Below are 18,607 nucleotides of genomic sequence, written 5' to 3'. Positions count from 1 at the left end.
CTTGGTTCCTGGGTCAAAGCTCAACCACTGAGCCACACGGGCCAGGCTGGACCAAGCTAGTTTGAGTTGGGTATCGTTATTTTTAATCAGGGTCTGCCTAATACCTACAAACAACAACAACAACAACAACCCAGCTGCTTTCTATTCCCATTCTTACAGTAACTACCATTTATTAAGCATACATTTCACATAAATTATTCTGTGCTGAGTGCTCTCCATAGTCCAAAGATGTCCTCCCCACAATTCTATGAGGATGTGGGATGGATTATAATGGTTGCAAATTCTTCGCCACGTTCCCATGGAGAGGTGGAGTCTATTTCTCCTCCCCTTGAATTTTGGCTGATTCTATGACTAGTGCCGACCAATAGAGAGATGCTGTGCAACTTCCAAAGCTGGAACTAAAAGAAGAGACCGGCAGCTTCTGCCTCCCAGTTTGGCACAGTCTATTTCAAACGTCAGCCTATGTAAGAAGTCCCACTACACCGAGGCCACCATGCTCTGAGGAAGCCCAAGCTAGACACATGGAGAGGAAGGCCACTGGAGAAGCTCTGAGGCACTAGACATATGAGTGAAACCTCTTTGAGTGTCCAGCCCAGCCCAGCCACCAGTGGAGTACAGCCAAGTGAATGACTACAGTCAATAAAGAGCAGAACAACCAAGCTGAGCTTTGACAAATTCCTGACCCAAAGGATCGTGAGAAGTAGTTTTGTTGGGGTTGTTTGTTATGCAGCAATGGATAACTGAAACAGGATAGTCCCATTATATAAGTAAAGAAACTGAGACTCACATGATCTGTACTGTAAACTTCTAAGCAGCAGCACCAGCTTCAGACCCAAAGCTCTTGCTTTGCCCTACATACCTTGAAGGGGGCATGTACAGTATTTGGACTATGACAATATTGGGAGCTTTGAATCCTAGCCTTTTGGCTATTCCCTCCCCCATTCTCTCTGGAGGACGATGGGGGCATGAAGTTCAGCTCTGGAGAGCCCAGATCTCCCAAACCTTTCCTCTCTTCCCTCCACACTAACCGTCAGCTTCCTGAGAAAGAGCTAGAAGGGAGGAAATGTAGTTGGGTGCCAGGAAAAACCTTGGAACAACTTTTCTTTGTCTCCCTCTAGGTGTAATTAGAAATGCTGTTCTGAGCAGTCTTTTCAGTGTTAATGGGGGTAAAGTTAGTTTCAAATGTTTAGTCTGATGTTAGTAATAACATATTTCATCACATTCTATAGTTCATAAAGTGCTTTAATCCTATGGGCTTGGGTGGTCCTAAAAGTCTACCCACAAATCCCCCAGGGATCACAGAAACAGAAGGGCAGATGAGGGTATCACACTCCCCTAGAATGTTGATGAGAGCTGAGTATACCAGTAGAGGCTTCCCGTCTGCTTTCCCCAAACCCTCTCAGAGTCTGTTCCTTTAAAGAGGGATTGCTACTTCTTCCCCGGCTTGTAGATCCAGGCCCTAGATGTGTGACAAGAGTGAACAAGAAGAATGCCAAGGGGAGATTTGGCACTCTTCACCATGGTTGCCAGGAGAGCCCAGACCCATGGGGGGGGGGGGGGGGAGAGGGACCCAGTTCTATCAAAACCATCTCCCTTTAGACACTCCTTCCAGAGCCTGGTCCCATGTCAACCCGCAGGAGACCAGCCCCCCTCCCAAACTGTGGTCCCAGTCCTATTGGTTTAAATATCTTTATTGATACTAAACTCACCCACCCAGCACATGGCCAGCAGTTCTGAGGACCCCGCATCCAGAGGCCCAGATAAGTTTCCATCTGGGACCAAAAGAGGGAAACCGCGGAGCTCCCTGCAGCGTACAGTCTCCCCAGAACCGTTAAAGCACCTCTGGGGATCCCTCCGCCGCACTGGGCCGTCCTGGGCACGCGAATATCTCCAACCTCAGTTTCCAGAGGCTTGAGAGATGGACTTTTGCCAGGGTAAACTGGGCCACGGCAGCGCCTCCTGCTGGAGCCCAGAGGTCACACAGGTAGAGAGGCAGCGCTGCGCGCCTTGGGAGAGGCCGGCGACAGGTCAGAGGCAGAGGCTGAGCTCCTTGCGCACGAGGCACTGGTGGCACTGCACTACGCAGCACCAGTGGAAGCGGCACAGGCAGTTCTCCTCGAGCTGCACGCTCTCCTCGCGGTGCCCGCGGCCGCAGCACAGCAGGTCGCAGCCGCTGAGGTCCAAGGCGCTGCTGTTGCAGGCGCGGCCGCGCGTGCCTGGAGAGCCTGTGCGCCGGTTGGGGGCGCAGAAGTCGGGCGAGTCGGCGACATACAGTAGGTCAGCGCGACTCGGCGGCTTGAGATTGCGGACCGCGGGCAGCAGAGCCTTGCCATCGTTGGTGCCCATGACACGCGAGGCGCCGTGGAAGCGCTCGAGCAGCTCCGCGCCCACCTCTCGGAACGGGGGCAGCTTCTGCCAGCAGGTGCGCAGAGCGCATGAGCCCGACAGCCCGTGGCACTTGCATTCAGTGCGCGTATGGCTCCTCACTGCCTGCAGGGAGCAGAGAGCAGGCGGATGGAGACAAATGTGGGGTGCGGGTCGCGGAAAGGGCCAGAGGACCCACAGACAGAAAATAAGCGGGGCGGGTGGGGTGGGAGGGGGGAATGGAAGAGAGGAAAGAGCAGACCAAACAAAAAAAAGAGTGCAAGGTGAGGAGGAGGAAATCAAGGGTGGAGGGTAAGATGACAATGATGGAGAGGTAGAAGTGGGGAGTGGGGGAAAGAATGCAGCGCAGGGATTCTGGGATCCAAAGCCAGAGGATGGGGAGAAAGTAGAATGGACTGCGCAGGTGAGAATCTCCCTGGAGCAGGGGAGGTGGTGGTGGTAGCTGTCGCACCTTCTCCCTCCTGCCAACCCTCAAGGCACCAGGCAGGGCTGAGCAGAGGCGCAGAGCCCGCCCCTTAGGCGTCTGTCTCCACCATCCCTCCCCATCCCTCTCTGACAGGTATGTGGGCCTGTCAGGACATACCTCTCTGGGCCCCTTCTTACCCCCTGCCCATGCCTCACTCAGCCCCAAACTCTAGAAAATACAGGATATGTGTGGGGATGCCCCTAGAGCACCCTAGAACTGAGGCAGGGGCCCACTGTGGACGCACTACTGAGAACTGGAACCTAGGCGTCCTGCCCTCTATTTGCTGTTTATGTCTAAGAGTCACAACCCCACTAGAGATTTATGGGGCCAAAAGCCCCAGGAAGATCATCTCTGGAATCTCAGAGTCTAGGGACCAATCTGATTATAGACATTTGTGTCCCTCCCCCTCCCAGGTTCTGTCCTTCCCCTTGGAGACATCTGGCCCAGATAGCTTTCTTGTCCCTAAACAAGCTCCTGGGCCTCCTCCTTGCAGAGGGAAGGGGAGAGGCTGCCCGAGTCTGGGCAGGGCCTGGTCTAGGGTTGCTGGGAGGCCAGCTGACAAGAGCCCAGATTCAGTCACAGCTTCCTGGCCTCTGCCTGACCCCCTCCTGCCTCCACCAGGATCCAGCCCATTGCCCCTTGGTCTAGCCCCTTTCCAGGCCTCCCTCACACCTCCTGGTTCCCCTACCTCAAGACCTTTGTCTCCATCCTCTTGTCCCTGCCCTGGCAGCCACATCTCTAACCACCCTAAGCTTTACCCCACCTGTCCTGTTTCAGAGGAATGCCCTCTCTACCTGGGGTCCCTAAAAGCCTCAATTTAGTCCTCTTCCCTGGGTGACAACCTGCCCCAGGCTCTCCCAGCCCCCCAACCAATCTTCCCAAGTGGCCCCCCACCACCACACTAGCTCCCACACATGTTAACACACTCCTGCACATACAAACCCTCTCTCACACCCTCACTTCTCACACACTTCCACAAATGCTCCTACACATTCACCACACTGTCCCACATCCACTGACACAAGCACACGTTCCCACATTTGTGCGCGCACACCCTCTCACACAGCCCTGCCCATACTCACCAGCCGGCCCGCCTCATTGTTGTGAAGTTGCACCAACGCTCGGATGTCTCCACTTCCCCGCTTATGCCTCGCGTCCATAAAGAGCCTGGACTTCTCGTCCCCGAAGTCCACATCGTCCCCACAGCCTCCCCACTCCCAGGCTGCACTGCCCTCTGGGGAGCCCACAAGGCCAGGGGGCCCAAGGGTGCCTGGCAGGCCAGGGGGCCGCGGTGGGGCCCGCCTGCGGGGTGCCTGGCAGCCACACTGCAGCAGCTCGCCCATGGAGCAGGCCTGCGTGACTGCATGGCTGGCGCCCGCCGCCGTGATGGCAAAGACGAAGGCGGTCTCCCGGATGTCTGTGGGGACAGGGAGGAGCAGTCAGCACAGCATCAAAGCTGAGTCCTAGGGGACTGCGGTGGGCGGGGCAGTGAGGTGGGGCTGGAAGACAGGGTCAGGGCAGGGTGCCCAAAGATTTGTGGGAGAGGTGGGGCTCCGGCAGCCTCCCCAAACTTCCACCCTCTCCTCTGAGCCCGGAGGTTCCCTCCTCACACTGACCCTGCTGCAGGATGCGCCCAAAGGCCTTGCTGTGGCTCGAGCAGTTCCAGCGGCGGAAACGGAACTGGAACTGGCACTCTCGAACCCCAAGCCGGGCACCCCGCGCCAGCTCAGCCACCACTTCCGGCTCCTCCTGGCACAACTCAGCCTGCCGCCCTGCCAGCCTCCGTGCTTTCCTGCAGATACTGGTGGGGTCCATGACCAAGGGGCTGCCCACTGCCCTGGGAAGCAAAACACAGCAAGTCAGGGGTGTAACTCCAAGGGTTGGGGGTGACAGAGATGGAGACCAACACCACCACCCCCCCCCCCCCCCCCCCCCCGCCCTCAGCCCACAGCCCAGGAGCCGGGATACGCCTCCCACCACCACCAACTAACATTGAGATTCTCCTATCTGGTTCCCCTGCCATTCCATCCATATCTGTGTTCCCTTTTAACTAGAGTAGACTGAAATCACTGTAGAGCAAGAATTCAATCTTGTCCTTCTATGCACATTTTTACTAATAAATCCTTATATAATTTGACTCAAGGTGAAGGCAGCTGGCAGCAGATAGGCCAAGACTAAAATTCAACAGGCCTTGCCCAAAGGGAGACAAGGAAGAAATTAACAGAAGGAAGATCAAGAAGGTTGTCAAAGAAAAGAAAAAGATTTTAGAAAAAGATCAGAAAAGAACTGGTCTTAGTGGACCACAAGCTGGCTATGTGTCAGCTGAACAGTCCTGATGCTAGAAAGGCATGGGCAATTCCAAGGACTATAGAAAGCCATCTGATGTTAGAATGGCTGGGGAATGGAGCCTCTGAGGGAAGTCACACTCCCTCTCCAGCCCAAGTTTCTCATTCTGTACAATGGGAAGGATGGGCTTTGGTCTCTAAGGTGGGCCCTCCCACCCTGAGATCCTCTGTTTCCCTGAATTGGAGAGCAGGAAGAAGGAGCTGGGGGCTGAGTCTCTGAAGCACTGAGAAGCAGGTGACAGCGACCCGTCTCCTACTCCAGGAACTGTGGCCTTTGCAGAGCAGCAGGGCAGCAAGCCAAGCCCTGTGCACTGGGGTGACATAACTGATTGGAGAAGGGGGACCCTGAGAGGTGGGGAAAGACCTCATGGGAAGCTCCACACACTTTCAGAAATCCCTCCATTCCCACCACCATGCTGGCTCCCACACACATTCCCAGCCTTCATTCTACCATGTGGTCTCCATACCAGGCCCGTGAAGGTTAACTTGGCTGGGTATTCACACCTGGGTGAAAGGGCTTTCATCAGATTGCTCTTATTTGAATGCTTAACTGGTATGCCTGTCTTGTAGGAATGAGTGAGTCGAGCACTTGGGAGCTGAGGGTAATTTGAGACCACTCAAAAACCCTTCACAGAGGGCAGAAAAAGGCTCTCTGGGCGGGGAGAGAAAGTGGCATCAGGAAATAGGAAATGTAGAGGAAAATGGTGGTAGATAGGTGCCAAAGGTCAAGGTGGCTTCTTTTCAGTTTAGCTTCAGTGTACTCCACCCCCCACTGTCCCCATTTGCTCCACAAGTACAGGCTTCCCAGGCATGTTCTGGCCCAACAACAATGAAATGTAATGGGCTTAAATAGCAGCAAGAGGAATTTAGGTCTTAAGATAGAACTTAACACTAAGGAGTGAGATGCTTGAAGAAGAGGTGGTTGCAGGAAGATGTGTAAGTCCTTTAAAGTCACACACACACACAAACACACACACACACACACACACACACACATACACACACCACCCGACAGATCATTGTTATCATCCTTTTCCAAGAAGTCCAGGAGCCAGCGTTCTCTCCTCAGTGGAGAGACTTATAGTCCAGACCAGCGATTTTTCAACCTGTGTGCCGTAAGAATTTTTAAAACATGCAATACCTGACTATTAGTAAAAATGTGCATAGCACTGACCTCTTTTCCCTTAGATTATTAAACAAAAAAAATGACAACAGCCAACACAACAATAGTTGTCTGGTGTGAATAAATCAAAATTATACCTAATTTTTGGGGTCAGATTGACACATTTTTGGTGTGCTGCAGAACTTTAGTAATCAGTTTCTGTGTGCCATGAGATGAAAAAGGTTGAAAATCGCTGGTCCAGACCTTCCCTCCTCCATGCTTAGGACCTGCCCATCACTGCATTCCAACTGTAGCCTGGGGAGGCCCCAACCCTTTCCCAACCCTAGAGAAGTGATGGATGGAGCAGGCCAAGGGTAGGGCAGCCAAGCGGGCTCCCAGTGGCTCAGTGACCTTCAAGAATTTTAGGTGCTTCAAGAATTGATTTCTACTGCCCAGTGTGGCTCAGTGGTTGAGTGTTGACCCATGAACCAGGAGGTCACAGTTTGATTCCTGATCAGGGCACATGCCTGGGTTGTAGGCTCGAATCCCCAGTGTGAGGCGTGTTTCTATCTCTCTCTTCCTTCATCTCTGAAATCCATAAAAACATTTTTTTTAATTTTAAAAAGAGTTGACCTCTATCTATTTATCTATCTATCCTCACCTCCAGCCACTTATTTCACCTCATTACAAAAAGAATTTGAGGCAGCTTCCAGTAAGGTCATATAGGGTCAGCAGATAAGACTATAAGCACCTTGAGAGCTAGAAGTGTCATTTTCTTTTGTCTCCTAGGCAGATTTTAAGGTGCTTAATTCATATTTCCCCTCGATTTTAATGAAAATTTTGCATATTATGAACAATTATTATAATAATATAATGAAAACCATTTAATACATGTTTTTGAATGAATAAATGAGCCATCTAAGGAGAAAAATCCTTACTTGAGCCCAGCCCCTGTCCACATGTCACTTTATGACTCCTAATTGCTTTCCGGAAACATTTTATTTCTCCCACTGGATTCAAAGGCAGGGAAGCAGGCCTTCCCAGGCTGTCCAGGTCCTCTCCTGCCACCACATGTCCAGGCCTCCACCTAGGAGTCTGGGGCTCTACACACTCAACACTCCCCCCTGCTACTAAGTTCTCCAGTTCTCCTCCCCAACCCTGTCCTCTAACTCCCTACTTTCCCAAGGTCGACTGGCCTTATCTTCCCAAGGTTACTCTGCCCCATCCCTCACTTCTCCCTCCTCCTGTCCCAGGGGATGGAGGGGGTATGCAGGGGAGAAAGGCAGAAATCTCTTGACCTTATCTGTTTCCCAGGGGCTAGAGATAGAAGACTCAGAAGGATTCCTGGCTGCCTGGGAACTAGACTTGTTTACAAGCTGGTCAGGAGAAGGGATGGGCAGTAGTAGCAGCCAGAATCCCAAGGGACCCATTTGCTCCCTGCCCTCCTGTTCTTGCTCCCATCCTAAAGTCACAGGAAAGGGAACTCCAGAAAATGAGTGGCAGGGCAGCATTGGGCAAAACACTGAGCCTGGCTTCAATACCCTGGTCTCTGTCAGCTCTGGGTGAGCTGAGCCACTCTGGGCAAGTCGGTTCCCTCTCTGGGTTTCAGAAACATGAGGAGCTAGCATGAAAGGCTCGCATACCCCCTCTAACTTTAACACTTGACTCCACATCAAAAAATAACTCCCCCATCTCTCCTCTTCCTTTACCCTCCTTCCTTCCCTTCTGCTTCCTTAGGGAATGAACTCTGTTATTCATGCTCTGAGTCAGCATTGTCCTGGGATCAGCCCACAGAAGCTGTGCCCGTTTGGGAACATCTGCATGTTTTGGGGGCTGGAACACAAGGTGGTAAGAAATATGTAATATAGAATATGTAGGGTCTGTGATCCTAATCAAGTAGACATTCCTGGGCATAGAAACAATGAGGCTAGTTTTAAAAGAAATCAGTATGCAGACAAGAAGGGACAAGCCTAGGGTTAGCCATTCTAACTGGCTTGGCCTGCGCCAAAATCTTCCTCCCAGGGCACAACATCTGTAGATCCCACTCTAGGGGCCCGGGGTCCTGGCCTGCTCTACCTTTCCTTTCCCAGATTCACAGGGCCTAAGAGAATGCCCAAGGCCATGCAGTCCAGCTCCACCAACCTGACCTCCATTATACAGATGCACAATCTGAGAAGGGAGGTGACCAACACTGACCACTCAGTGTGTGTGTGTGTGTGTGGGGGGGGGGGGTCTCATTGCAAGAAACTTAGGTAAATATTTTAAAAACCAAAGGGCCAGAGGGAAATGGCCACCAAAGGTATCAGAAGACATTAGGTAGCCTCACATGCCAGCCTCCATACAGCCCTTACTCCTAGCAGGATTGGGTAACTCTGCAGCCATCCCAGATTCTACTGCTAAATTTCTGGACTCAGAGCCAGCCCCTCCGTACCCCCTAAGTCATGAAAATCTTCCCCAACATCTCTCCAAGCTCACCTTAGATACCACTGGCCCTAAGGTGCCTCCTCTGAGCCCCATGCCTCCCTCTACATCATTCTGCCTGTCACTCATTTGGGGGAGAAGGGCAGGTGCTTGTAATCCTGCCAGTGGCATAATTATTTTGTCCTGTATTCTTGTCTATTTCTCCAATTAGATAGGAAACTCATTAAAGACAAAGATCTCATGAGGAAGCATAATATCAGTAGCAGAGTACATGCAGGGCTTTGGGGATCCAGCAGACATGGGGTTGGATCTGGGCTCTGCTGCTTGCTTATTCTGTGACGTGGAGCAAATCCCTAGCATGTGAAGTTGGCATTTAGTATTTGCTGAATGACTGCTGAGACTTAACCTTCTGAGCCGGTTTCTGCATCTGTGAAATGGAAGCAAATAGTAACACCTGCCCACTTCCCAGGTGACCTGTGAAAAGAGACTGTCCAGAGAGTGGGCTTCCACAAGTGATTTTTGTCTTGCCATTCACACCCTTATTTATCTCTTGGCCTGCTCAGTGCAGGGCAAACAGTAGGAGAGCAGGCGGTGTCTGTGGATTCCTGAGAACTCTCTCTTCTCCAACTTACACTTCTCAGCCTGTGTCTCCTCCCCTACCAGCCCTGCCCATGGACCAGAGGACCCTCCAGGACTCCCACCCCCCTTCCCTGATGAGCACTCCTGGGTGGATTTTTGAGGCCAAGGGGATCACAGACCCTTTTGATGCCCAGCCTCCTCTGAAAGGTCTCACAGCCAGCTCTCTATTTTCTCTACCCGCCCCCCGACCCCCCCCCCCCCCCCGGGGTCCCTCATCTGACCCTCACCTCCAGGAGCCAGCAGAGGGAGCCCTGAACCCTGGGGCTGTGGGTGGGGGTTGCACGGGGGTGGGGGAGGTGGGTGGTGGAGAAGGGGCAGAAAAATGTTGCCTGACGGCTGCGGAGGCGGCTGGGCCCGGGCCTGTGCCCGCCCGCCTGTCCTGTCCTGCTCTGTCTAACTCCCTAATTACTGCTCCCCCTCCCCCAGTCCCTACTCCCACCCCAACCACCACATCAAAGCCAGTGATGCCCCAGTTCCATTAACCCATGCCTCCCCACCACCCACCAGCCACCCTATTCCACCACCCCTCCCCACCCCACCCTACCCCAATTCGGTTCCCTGTGCCCTGTCCTGGACATTGCCCTTCCCACCTCCTCACACTTCTCTCCTTCCCATTCCTCTTGTATGGACTTCACCATACAAGAGAGCTTCCTATTGATCAGGGCTGTGGGAGGCCAAAGAGTAGACACATTGAACCTCCTACTGGATCCCCTGAGTTCAATCTGTGCCTTCTGCTCTCCCATATTTAGGTGGGGGCAGAGATGGGGGAAACTCAGTACCCCTTTCCTGACTCCCACCCCCAATGGCACCCAGGGTGAGATCCTCAGCAGGAGGTAGGCTCCTGGCTCCCACCCTCAGCAGCCTACATTCTGTGTGGCCTCTGGCCATCTCCTATCCCTGGACTTTGCTGGACTTCTTACTGTAAGTGACAAGATGGGGCCAGATGATCTCTAAGTCCTGTCTTGGTCTAATTTCTGAAGTAAATGGAGGGTTCAGAGCTGGAGGAACCAGCCTAAGAGGCCAGGTGGAAAACGGGAGAACCCTCCCAGCAACCTTTCCCTTCCTCAGGCAGTCCAGGCAGCACCTAAGGTCTCCTCCCATCCCATTGCAGGCAGGAAGGAGGGCGGCTAGAGGACTCTTACCCAGTCCCCAGGGACAGGCTTCTGTTCCCCGAGTGCCTCCTGCTCTGGCTGGCTGGGTGCCCTGCTGCCAGCCTGACCCAGGCCTGGCTGCCTGCCCCGCCCTGGCCTCATCCCCTCCACAGCTGCATTTCTTCATCAAAGTACACATTTGAATCCCCCTCGCTGAGCCCTGGTGATCAAGCCTCCCACTGACCTCCCCCCACCAACTCCTGGCTTCTGATGAGAGCTGGGCAGGAGAGGGCTGGCACCTCCCAGGAAGTGTCACAGTGCCAGGACTCTGGTGGGCTCAGGGCATGCTCTGGCCCAGATTGAGCCAGCCTCCTTTTGCCCCTGCCCTTTTCTGCTCACAGCACCATTGTCTTCCTCCAGGGAAGCTGCCAAGGCAGGAGGCCTGGAGGGTGGGACTGGATGACCACCCCACCCCCATCCCCACCGCGCCCTGAGCTTGGCAGGGACCAGCAACAGGACTGCCCACAAAGGGTGAGGGCCCCAGATAAAGATGGGATGGGAAAGGGTGGCCAGGCCCAGCTTGGGGTGGGGGTCACAGCTGGAAAACCCGGGTTTCAGGAAGGAGCCTTGTCTTTTCCCTGTCTCCCTGTGGGGCCAGATATGAGGCTATCTTAGGCCCATGGTTCCTGTTTCTATAAAGAAGGGGGTGGTGGTGAAAGGCAAGATGAGATGGGGGGACGGGGTGGGATTGGGTGGTGCTTTTCCCAGTGGAATAAGGGGAGGGTTAGTTTCTTTCATAGGAAATATAAAACAGAAAGAGGAAAGAGGAAGAGAGAAAAGGGGAGATTAATTTGGCTATTCTGTGAAAGTGAGCTATTTTCTACATCCACTAATTAAAGGATAAATATAGATGGGTCAGACTTAAGAAGAACTTTCAGGGTGGGACTGTCGGGGAACAGGTAGAAGGGAACTGGTGCCCTGGAAGCTATAGCCTCTCCCTCTCTCTGACTCATTCCCAAAATAGGACCTGTCAGGGTCAGCGCACTGGCTGGACAAGACAGCCTGGTCAGTGTCCTCGGATTCTGCAATGCACAAGGATATAGTTACAGATGTGAGAGAGGCAGGCAAAGAGGCTGGGGCAGAGTTTAGAAAGCATCAGTTCCATCAAGGGAACAAGGGGGAGAGGGACGGAAGTGAGAGAAACCTTTGGAACCAGGAGCCAGGTCCCTGAGCCTATTCCAGGGCCAGGGCCACTCCACTCCAGGAAGGACCCTCCTCTCCTATCCAGGACAGCCCTGTCATTCAGAGTTCCTGGGGTCTGCTCTGCTCCCAGTCTGGCCACTGCTGGAATGTCCGAGTGGACTGCAGTGGGCTGCTGCCGGTCACTGCTTCCTCCTCCACCACTGGAGCCCTAACCTGAGAAGTAGGGAGAAGAGGGCCAGCAAGTAGGTCCTAGGCCTCAGAGAACAGCCTGGAAGTTCCTGGCCTGGAAAAGCTCCTGGCCAAAGTGAAGCTGGAGGGTGAGGGTGAAAAAGAATGGCAGGAGCCTCAGGCCACTTGGGCTGCTGGGTCTGGCCATCAGCCCATGCCTGATCTTGGAGGGCAATGATGGGTGTGGTGGGAACAGGAGTGAAAGCAACTAGAGTCAAAGGTCCTGAGAAAGGGAATCTGGGCTCCGACCAAAAGAAAGAAGTATCAGAAACAGACAGAGGAGTGCGAAGGGCCAAGGCGGGCAGGAGAGGCAGGTTCTATCTGGGAAGCATCTGAGCGAGGCAGTCTCTGGACATCTTATCAGCCCAGCCCCTCACTCTGCACCCTGCTTGCCCTGCAGCTGTGGCCATGAAGGCCTCTGTGTTCTCCCACACCTGCCCTCCTCACCTCCTCCCCCACTCCTTGCTTCCCAGCTTCAGGGTCAGTCTCCAAAGGATCAGGTCTCCCTCCCTCTGGTTTGGCTCTTACCCAGCAACCCTTCCTGAACAAAGGTCCCCCCACAGATACAAATCCCAGAAGGAGAATCAACCAACCAGTAACACTCCGTAAAACTGTCCCCAGCGCTTTTAGCCTCCAGGACCCCAAAAGCCAAGGCTCTGGTTTCCAAGGCCAGGGGAGAGAGACACAAGAGGAGATGGTTGTCAAAATGCAGTAACTGGCGTAGTTGCTCAATGCATGGGATGGTGCATTGGGAGCACAGAGAAGGCAAAGGGAGAGAAGACAGAGGGACAGCTTCCTGGAGGAAGTGTCATTTTAATCGGAAGGATGAGGACAATTTGGACAAATGGAGAGGGAAGGGAGGTAAGGCAACAACTATCAGGGAGAAACCCCTGTCCCACCCTGAGAAAGGGCAAAGTTAAGAAAGGTTTTGGAGAGCACAAGAGAGACCCCTTTACGAAGTTTTGCTTGGGACCCTGGACTTTAAACTTAAACAAATATCCCTTTACACCCAGGAGGTCTCTGGCTAGGAGAACCTGGGGTGTGGAGGAGGGAACTACATTTAAGGAGTACCTCCCAATGTCAGATAACTTTGCAAATTATCCCACCTAATGCTCTGACTAAGCCTGCCAGGTAGAAGGATTGTTTCCCTGTTTTATGGTTGAGACGTTGCTGGGGGGGTGTGGGGGGGGCGGGGGGCGGGCAGCAAAAAAGTGACCTGCCCAAGGGTCGCAGATTTAACAAAAGGAGCAGGTTAGATCTCAGGTCTATTTCAAAGCTGCTACTGGATTATGCTAAGACAGGAGCAAAGGACACATGTTGCCTAGCCGGAACCTGGGTCGTCCTCAATTTGCCCCCTCGCTGACACCCCGAGGGATGCTCTCCCGCCAGCAACTCCCTGTGTGGGCATCCTCCTCTCCATCTCCCTAGAAGAGGCAGACCTGCCTGCTCCACCCCGCCTTCCAAATCCTGGGATGGGGGAGGAGTGGAGTGTAGAGCATCCAGCCAATGACGTGGCGATATGCAAATAGGCAAGACCCTGCCTCCTTAGGATTGGCTGATGCCTCAGCGATGTTGTCCAAGTCCCTCCTCTCTCAACACTAAAGCTATTCCGGGATGGTTTTTGCGGCTCTGGAGACTGGAAAGGAAAAAGTCCGCGGGACCCAGATATCCGAATGGTCCTGACTTGGCACCCACCTTCCCAGTCCTTACTCCAGCCCCAAGACTCAAAGTTGCTGCACCCTTCGCTGCCTAGGTGTCTGCTCTAGCTAAGGCCAGTTCCGGAAAGATGTCCTCATTTCTTGGTTGACCAAGCCTCCCTCCCTTCCACCGGACCTTCTCCGGTTCCTGAGCTGCACATTTACTTGATCCTTGATCCCATATCCGCAAGGTCCAGGCGCCTGGGTCCCTCTCCTGCCTTTCCTCCTCTGCTCGGGGAGGAGGACATAGAGAAAGCCAAGGTCCTGACTCAGTTTCCCCTTTCCGTCCTTTTCCTGCCACTCCCGCTCACACTGAAGGAGCTCAGAGAGAAGTAGGTAGATGTGTGGGCAAAGTGGGGCGGGGAAAAGGCAGCCGTTTGACCCTGCTTATGACTTCCTACCTTGTCCCTCTCTTTTTCCCAAATCCGGTCCAACTCCCCTAAATCCAGAGCCCTCCTCGCGTGTTCTTTTCTTCGGATCTCTAACTACAGATCTTCCCCCCTGTCTCCCCGGTAGCGTTTTCCTATCCACCCACCAGTTCCTTGGTGACCTGGATTGAGCGCATAACCTGGGAGGGAGCTGGAGTGCAGGACACGGGAGGAGGAAATGCAATAGAATGTGCGGGGGTTTGGAGTAGATTGGAGCCGCCTGAGCGGTGGTGGAGAAGTGCCTCGGGTGGAGGCCGGCAGGAGAGCGGTACGCACCTCCCCCGCACCGCCCCAGCGCGCAGGTAGAGCCGGGCGGCAGCAGGACCGCGGTTCGGAGCAATCCGTCACGAGGTCCCCACCCTCGAGCGAGCGTCGGGAGCCGCACCGGGACAGCGCGCTGCAGCACTCACCACCACAGTCCGCCGACGTGCGCGGGACACAGCAGCAGCAGCAGCAGCAGCCCGAGGCGGGAGGGCAAGGGCGGCAGCATCGTGACCGCTCTACCGCCCGCCGGTGCGGGCAGCGGGGCGAGGCTGCAGGGCCAGTCGGTGCACGCGGGGCCCGGGCTTCAGGGCGAGTGCGGCTCTGGCGGCGGCCGGGAGGCGACGGCTCCGGCGGCGGCGGGGGGGCCCATCCCGGGCGACCAGGGCGCGGCGGAGGCGGAGAGCGGACGGGGCAGCCAGCGCCTGAGTCTCCTGCCGAGCTCGCTCGGGAGAAGAAATCAGAGCCGGGGGCGGGGGTGGGAGGGGAGCGGGGCCCGGGCGGGGGCGGGGGCCGGGAGGCTGTTGGGGTGGCAGTTGCGACAGTCAGGCGGCGGGACTCTCGGGAGGGAGCGGGGAGCCCCGGGGCGGCAGGCGCAGCGCCGCGGAGGGCGGGAGCGAGGGTCCGGGGCGGGGCCGCGCGCTCGTGGCTGCCCGACCCGCCGGCCTCGCCCCCTCACCACGCCTCTCGCGGAATGGGAGCCCCCCGCCGTCGCGGGAGTCGGGGGCAAGGAGGGCGGGGAAACAGGGTGGAGCGGGGTGAGGGGGGGAGAAGAGGCGCTGAGGAATGGGGGACGGGCTGGAAGGGAGACGTTTGACAGGTTTGTTGACTGTAAAGAGAGAAAACTTCCCAGGAATGAGGGAGTTTGGGTGGGTGGGGGGGGAGGGCGGTGCGGAGGGCGCTGCTTGAGCGAGGGGGGGAGCAGAAGAGGAAGTCCGCCTGGGGCTCTGGGTGCTCCTGGGCGGGGTGTCTATCGAACTAGAGGGTAGGGACGGGCGGACTCAGGAGGGGGTCACCCCTTACCGGGGCCCGCCTCCGCGCCCCATGCCCCCTTCTCAGCCTTTCCTGGAGGAAAGGAGGAAGCCCTAGGCCTCCACTCTCGCTCCCCAGCCACCCCGCCTCTCCCAGCCCGCGTTCCGGGGAGGGCGGTGCGGAGGGGAGACTAGACAGCAAGGGGAACCTCTTGATGGTCTGCGCTCCAGCGCTCCGACTCGGACCGAGAGAGCCGAGGGTGCAGCCGAGCAGGAGACTGAGGGGTCAGAACTGCAGCCGGGCCTCGCGTATCCGCGGGTTCCTGCCTCACGTTGCTTCCCCAACTTAGCGAGGCCAGAAGGGGTAGGAGAGCCAGCTGCAGGTGAGATGGCATTTATTCGATTCTCTAATGCTACAAAAATGTCTTTGATGCCCCTGGCCCCCTCCCCACGCGGGGAGATCAAAGGCTCCGTGGGAAGGAGGGACAGCTCCATTCATCACGGCCTTCGGGCTCACAACGGCTGCAGCCCCTGCTCCTCCCCTCCGGCCCCACATGCCCCAGGGGTGCTGAGGGACAGGTGGTGCGGACATTCCACAGCAAGGGCCTGTCTCCAAACCACCATCCTCTATCTAGAGTGGCCATCAACCTTTAGGAAGGTATTGGGGTGGGGAGGGCAGGTCTCGGACTTCAAGCCCGAGGTGCAGACACCTCAGGCGCCCACAGCAAGACGCCTGGTGGTTTGAGTGGGGGGAGCCCCTGAACTTGGAGGGTTAAGCCACTTCCAAGAAAAACACCCGTGGTGAACAGAGAAGGCAAGATTCTGAGTTCCTCAGAGAGCAGAGACAAGTGGGTCAAGATGAGAGTGGGGGGCAAGGGGTGTGACAGAAGACCACAGGTGCCCACCCACAGGAGGAGGCAGATGTGGGCAAGGAAAGGATGGGTGAGAAGTGGGGAAAGGAAAAGGAGAAATGTTCACCGAGGCACATAGGGATGCCTCTGAGTTTGCTGGGAGCTCCACCCCAGGGCCCTGGTGTCTGGGCTGTGCTGGTCTAATTCCTGGGTACAGAGAGTTCTGGTGCGGGGCTGGGCTACTCCAGAGAAGGGGAGGGGGCCCTGCAGGAGGAGCTGTGGCTGAGGGAGTTAATGAGGAGGACATGGTCTAGTGCTGCCCTCTCCCATTTTAACCCCCGCCCCCCCCCCCCAGCATCCAGATGCCATGCATAGCCCTGCACCTATTAATCCTGCACACAGTTGCTGTTTCTGCAAGGCAATGCCAACTCTGGGCACTGCACACTCAAAGACATGCCCAGGTTAGGCACACATTCAGGCTAGATGGTGCTGAACAGACTGTTGGGGGCTCTGTGGGGGTCCCTGGAGGCTGCAGGTGGCCAATGATCAGCCCCCCCTCCCATCCACTGCCTGGGTTCTGAACCCCCTGCCCCCACCCTGCTACTGTTATTGCAGATTATGAAATGCTCTCCCTATCCTGCATTCTTCTTGGAGGCAAGAATTTTAATGTATTTGTCTTTGTCATCAGGGGACCAGGGCTCTGGGACCGCCCTGCCTCTGCCTAAGGAGGGAGCGCCCCAAATCTGGTCCCAGCTGCCTCCAGACCCCAGCCTCTCTCCATTACCACCCCCTCATGCCCTAGCCCTGCCCCTCGCCTCCCCCTTCTAAGACACAGTCTCTCTGTGGGGTGGATAAAAATGATGTTATTGAAACAACAGAATTGGGAGCAGTGGCAGGGAGCAGGGATCAGCTCAGAAAACTGGGGTGTTTGCCAAGAAGCCTTCTCCCCCGCAGGCGGCCTTTCTGCCCCCACCCCCCACCTTTCCTACAAACACACACAGATAGCCCCACCCCTCCTGCAGTACTCTGGTCAGATCTTGCAGAATAGTTGGCCATCCCTGGACTCCCCAATTCCTTGTCCTCTCCTCCCACCCCAGAGTCCCATTCCAGAACCAATTGGCTCAGTGGTGCTTGCACTGGGGCAGTGCAGGTGTGGGCTGTAGTCTGTGATGGACAGGCTCCCAAAGCCTCAATTACCAGGGCCTGGGTTTCAAGGGAAATCTTGCCTCTGTTCATTTCCTTTTACTTTCTCTGCATTCTCATCTAGGAGTTGGCTGGCACCTGGGCAGAGCCAGAGCAATGATTTCTGCCCTTACACCCTCCAAACCTTCATGTAGATGAATTCAGAAGTTACCAAGACTTCAAGCCATCACTATCACCCTGGAAGGCTTTCCATAGAGAAGGACCAGGAGTTAGAGACAGAGGCACACAAAGACAGATCAAGATGCATGCACATTTCTCTCTCTCTCTCTCTCTCTCTCTCTCTCTCTCTCTCTCTCTCTCTCTCTCTCTCTCACACACACACACACACACACACACACACACACATACCACCTCTGCACAGACATGCATGTAGAGAAAGGGTCACAAGAGATTGGAATGGGAACACAGCAGCCCAGACGTGGGCAGCATGAATGGAATGGTGCCCCTCTAATCCCCCGCTCTCTGTTCTTTGAGCACTGGGCACCCTCTCCTCACCCCCCCCCCCCCCACTGCTCTGCCTTAAGTCCCAAGAACCTGTTAATTCCAAGTCTAGGCCCTGATGCAAAAGAGAGATGGGAAGGAGAGACATGGGTGTCTGGCTGTGGGTTTGGAGAGGAAGGAGGGGGAGAGTTGGGGACTGTGGAGGGGAGAGAGGCACCTGGAGAAAGATAACATCAGAATCGCTGCAGGCACAAGCAGAGCCCTCTGTCTCTGTCGGATTCTCTCTCTCTTTCAGTGTCTTTTCACGTTTCATCTCCATGATTCAGTCTCTATTTGTGTCTGTCTCTAAATCACTTTCTCTGTTTCTTTGTTTCTCAAAAGAACTGAAGCTGCAGGAGCCCAGGAATTTGGGCCTGTGACCCTTCCCCTCCCAATAACCTCTCTCTCTTCCTCCCTCCCCACTGCCCTCCCTCCCTTCTTTCCCAGCAATGGGACCTAACTCTCATTCCTTTAGGATGGTGGCAGGGCTTCAGAATTCCTCAGGGCCCTGGGTCTCTGGGTCCCAGGAGAACAGAGGACAGGCCAACTCTCTAGAGAGATGGAGGGAAAGAAAAAGATAGAAAAAAGAGTCACTTTCCTCTCCCTTCTGTTCCCCAGATCCCTCCACTCCAGCTTTTCCCAGCCCACCTGAAGTCATCAGAATACACCTTCCCAGCTGAGAGGGTGGGAATTCAAATGTCCAAGCTTTAGCTAGGCTTGTCCCTGCCCCACAGGCCAAGTTTCCTCTGAGACTCCCTCTGGGCCTTTGTCCAAGGGAACCCCCACTCCAGGCCCCAGTTCCCCACAGAGCCCACCTGCCTCCCATCTTCCACATC

The 18,607-nt window shown here is 55.2% G+C and overlaps 1 protein-coding gene across 1 annotated transcript; it reads right to left on the bottom strand.

Annotated features, from left to right (window-relative positions):
- Window positions 1-14,702, bottom strand: WNT6 (Wnt family member 6). The gene is made up of 4 exons (XM_036320837.1): window positions 14,416-14,702; window positions 4,468-4,688; window positions 3,934-4,268; window positions 1-2,490 (listed from the first exon to the last, which is right to left on the bottom strand). Exons 1-4 carry the CDS (start codon window positions 14,493-14,495, stop codon window positions 2,029-2,031), a joined length of 1,098 nt encoding a protein of 365 aa, XP_036176730.1. The 5' UTR covers window positions 14,496-14,702; the 3' UTR covers window positions 1-2,028.
- Between the last annotated feature and the right edge of the window lie 3,905 nt (window positions 14,703-18,607).

This window comes from Myotis myotis, unplaced genomic scaffold (genome assembly GCF_014108235.1).
Source record: "Myotis myotis isolate mMyoMyo1 unplaced genomic scaffold, mMyoMyo1.p scaffold_m19_p_8, whole genome shotgun sequence".
Lineage (NCBI taxonomy): Eukaryota > Metazoa > Chordata > Mammalia > Chiroptera > Vespertilionidae > Myotis > Myotis myotis.
Note: the sequence above shows the minus strand (reverse complement) of the source record. Positions and strands in the feature narration are given on the sequence as shown.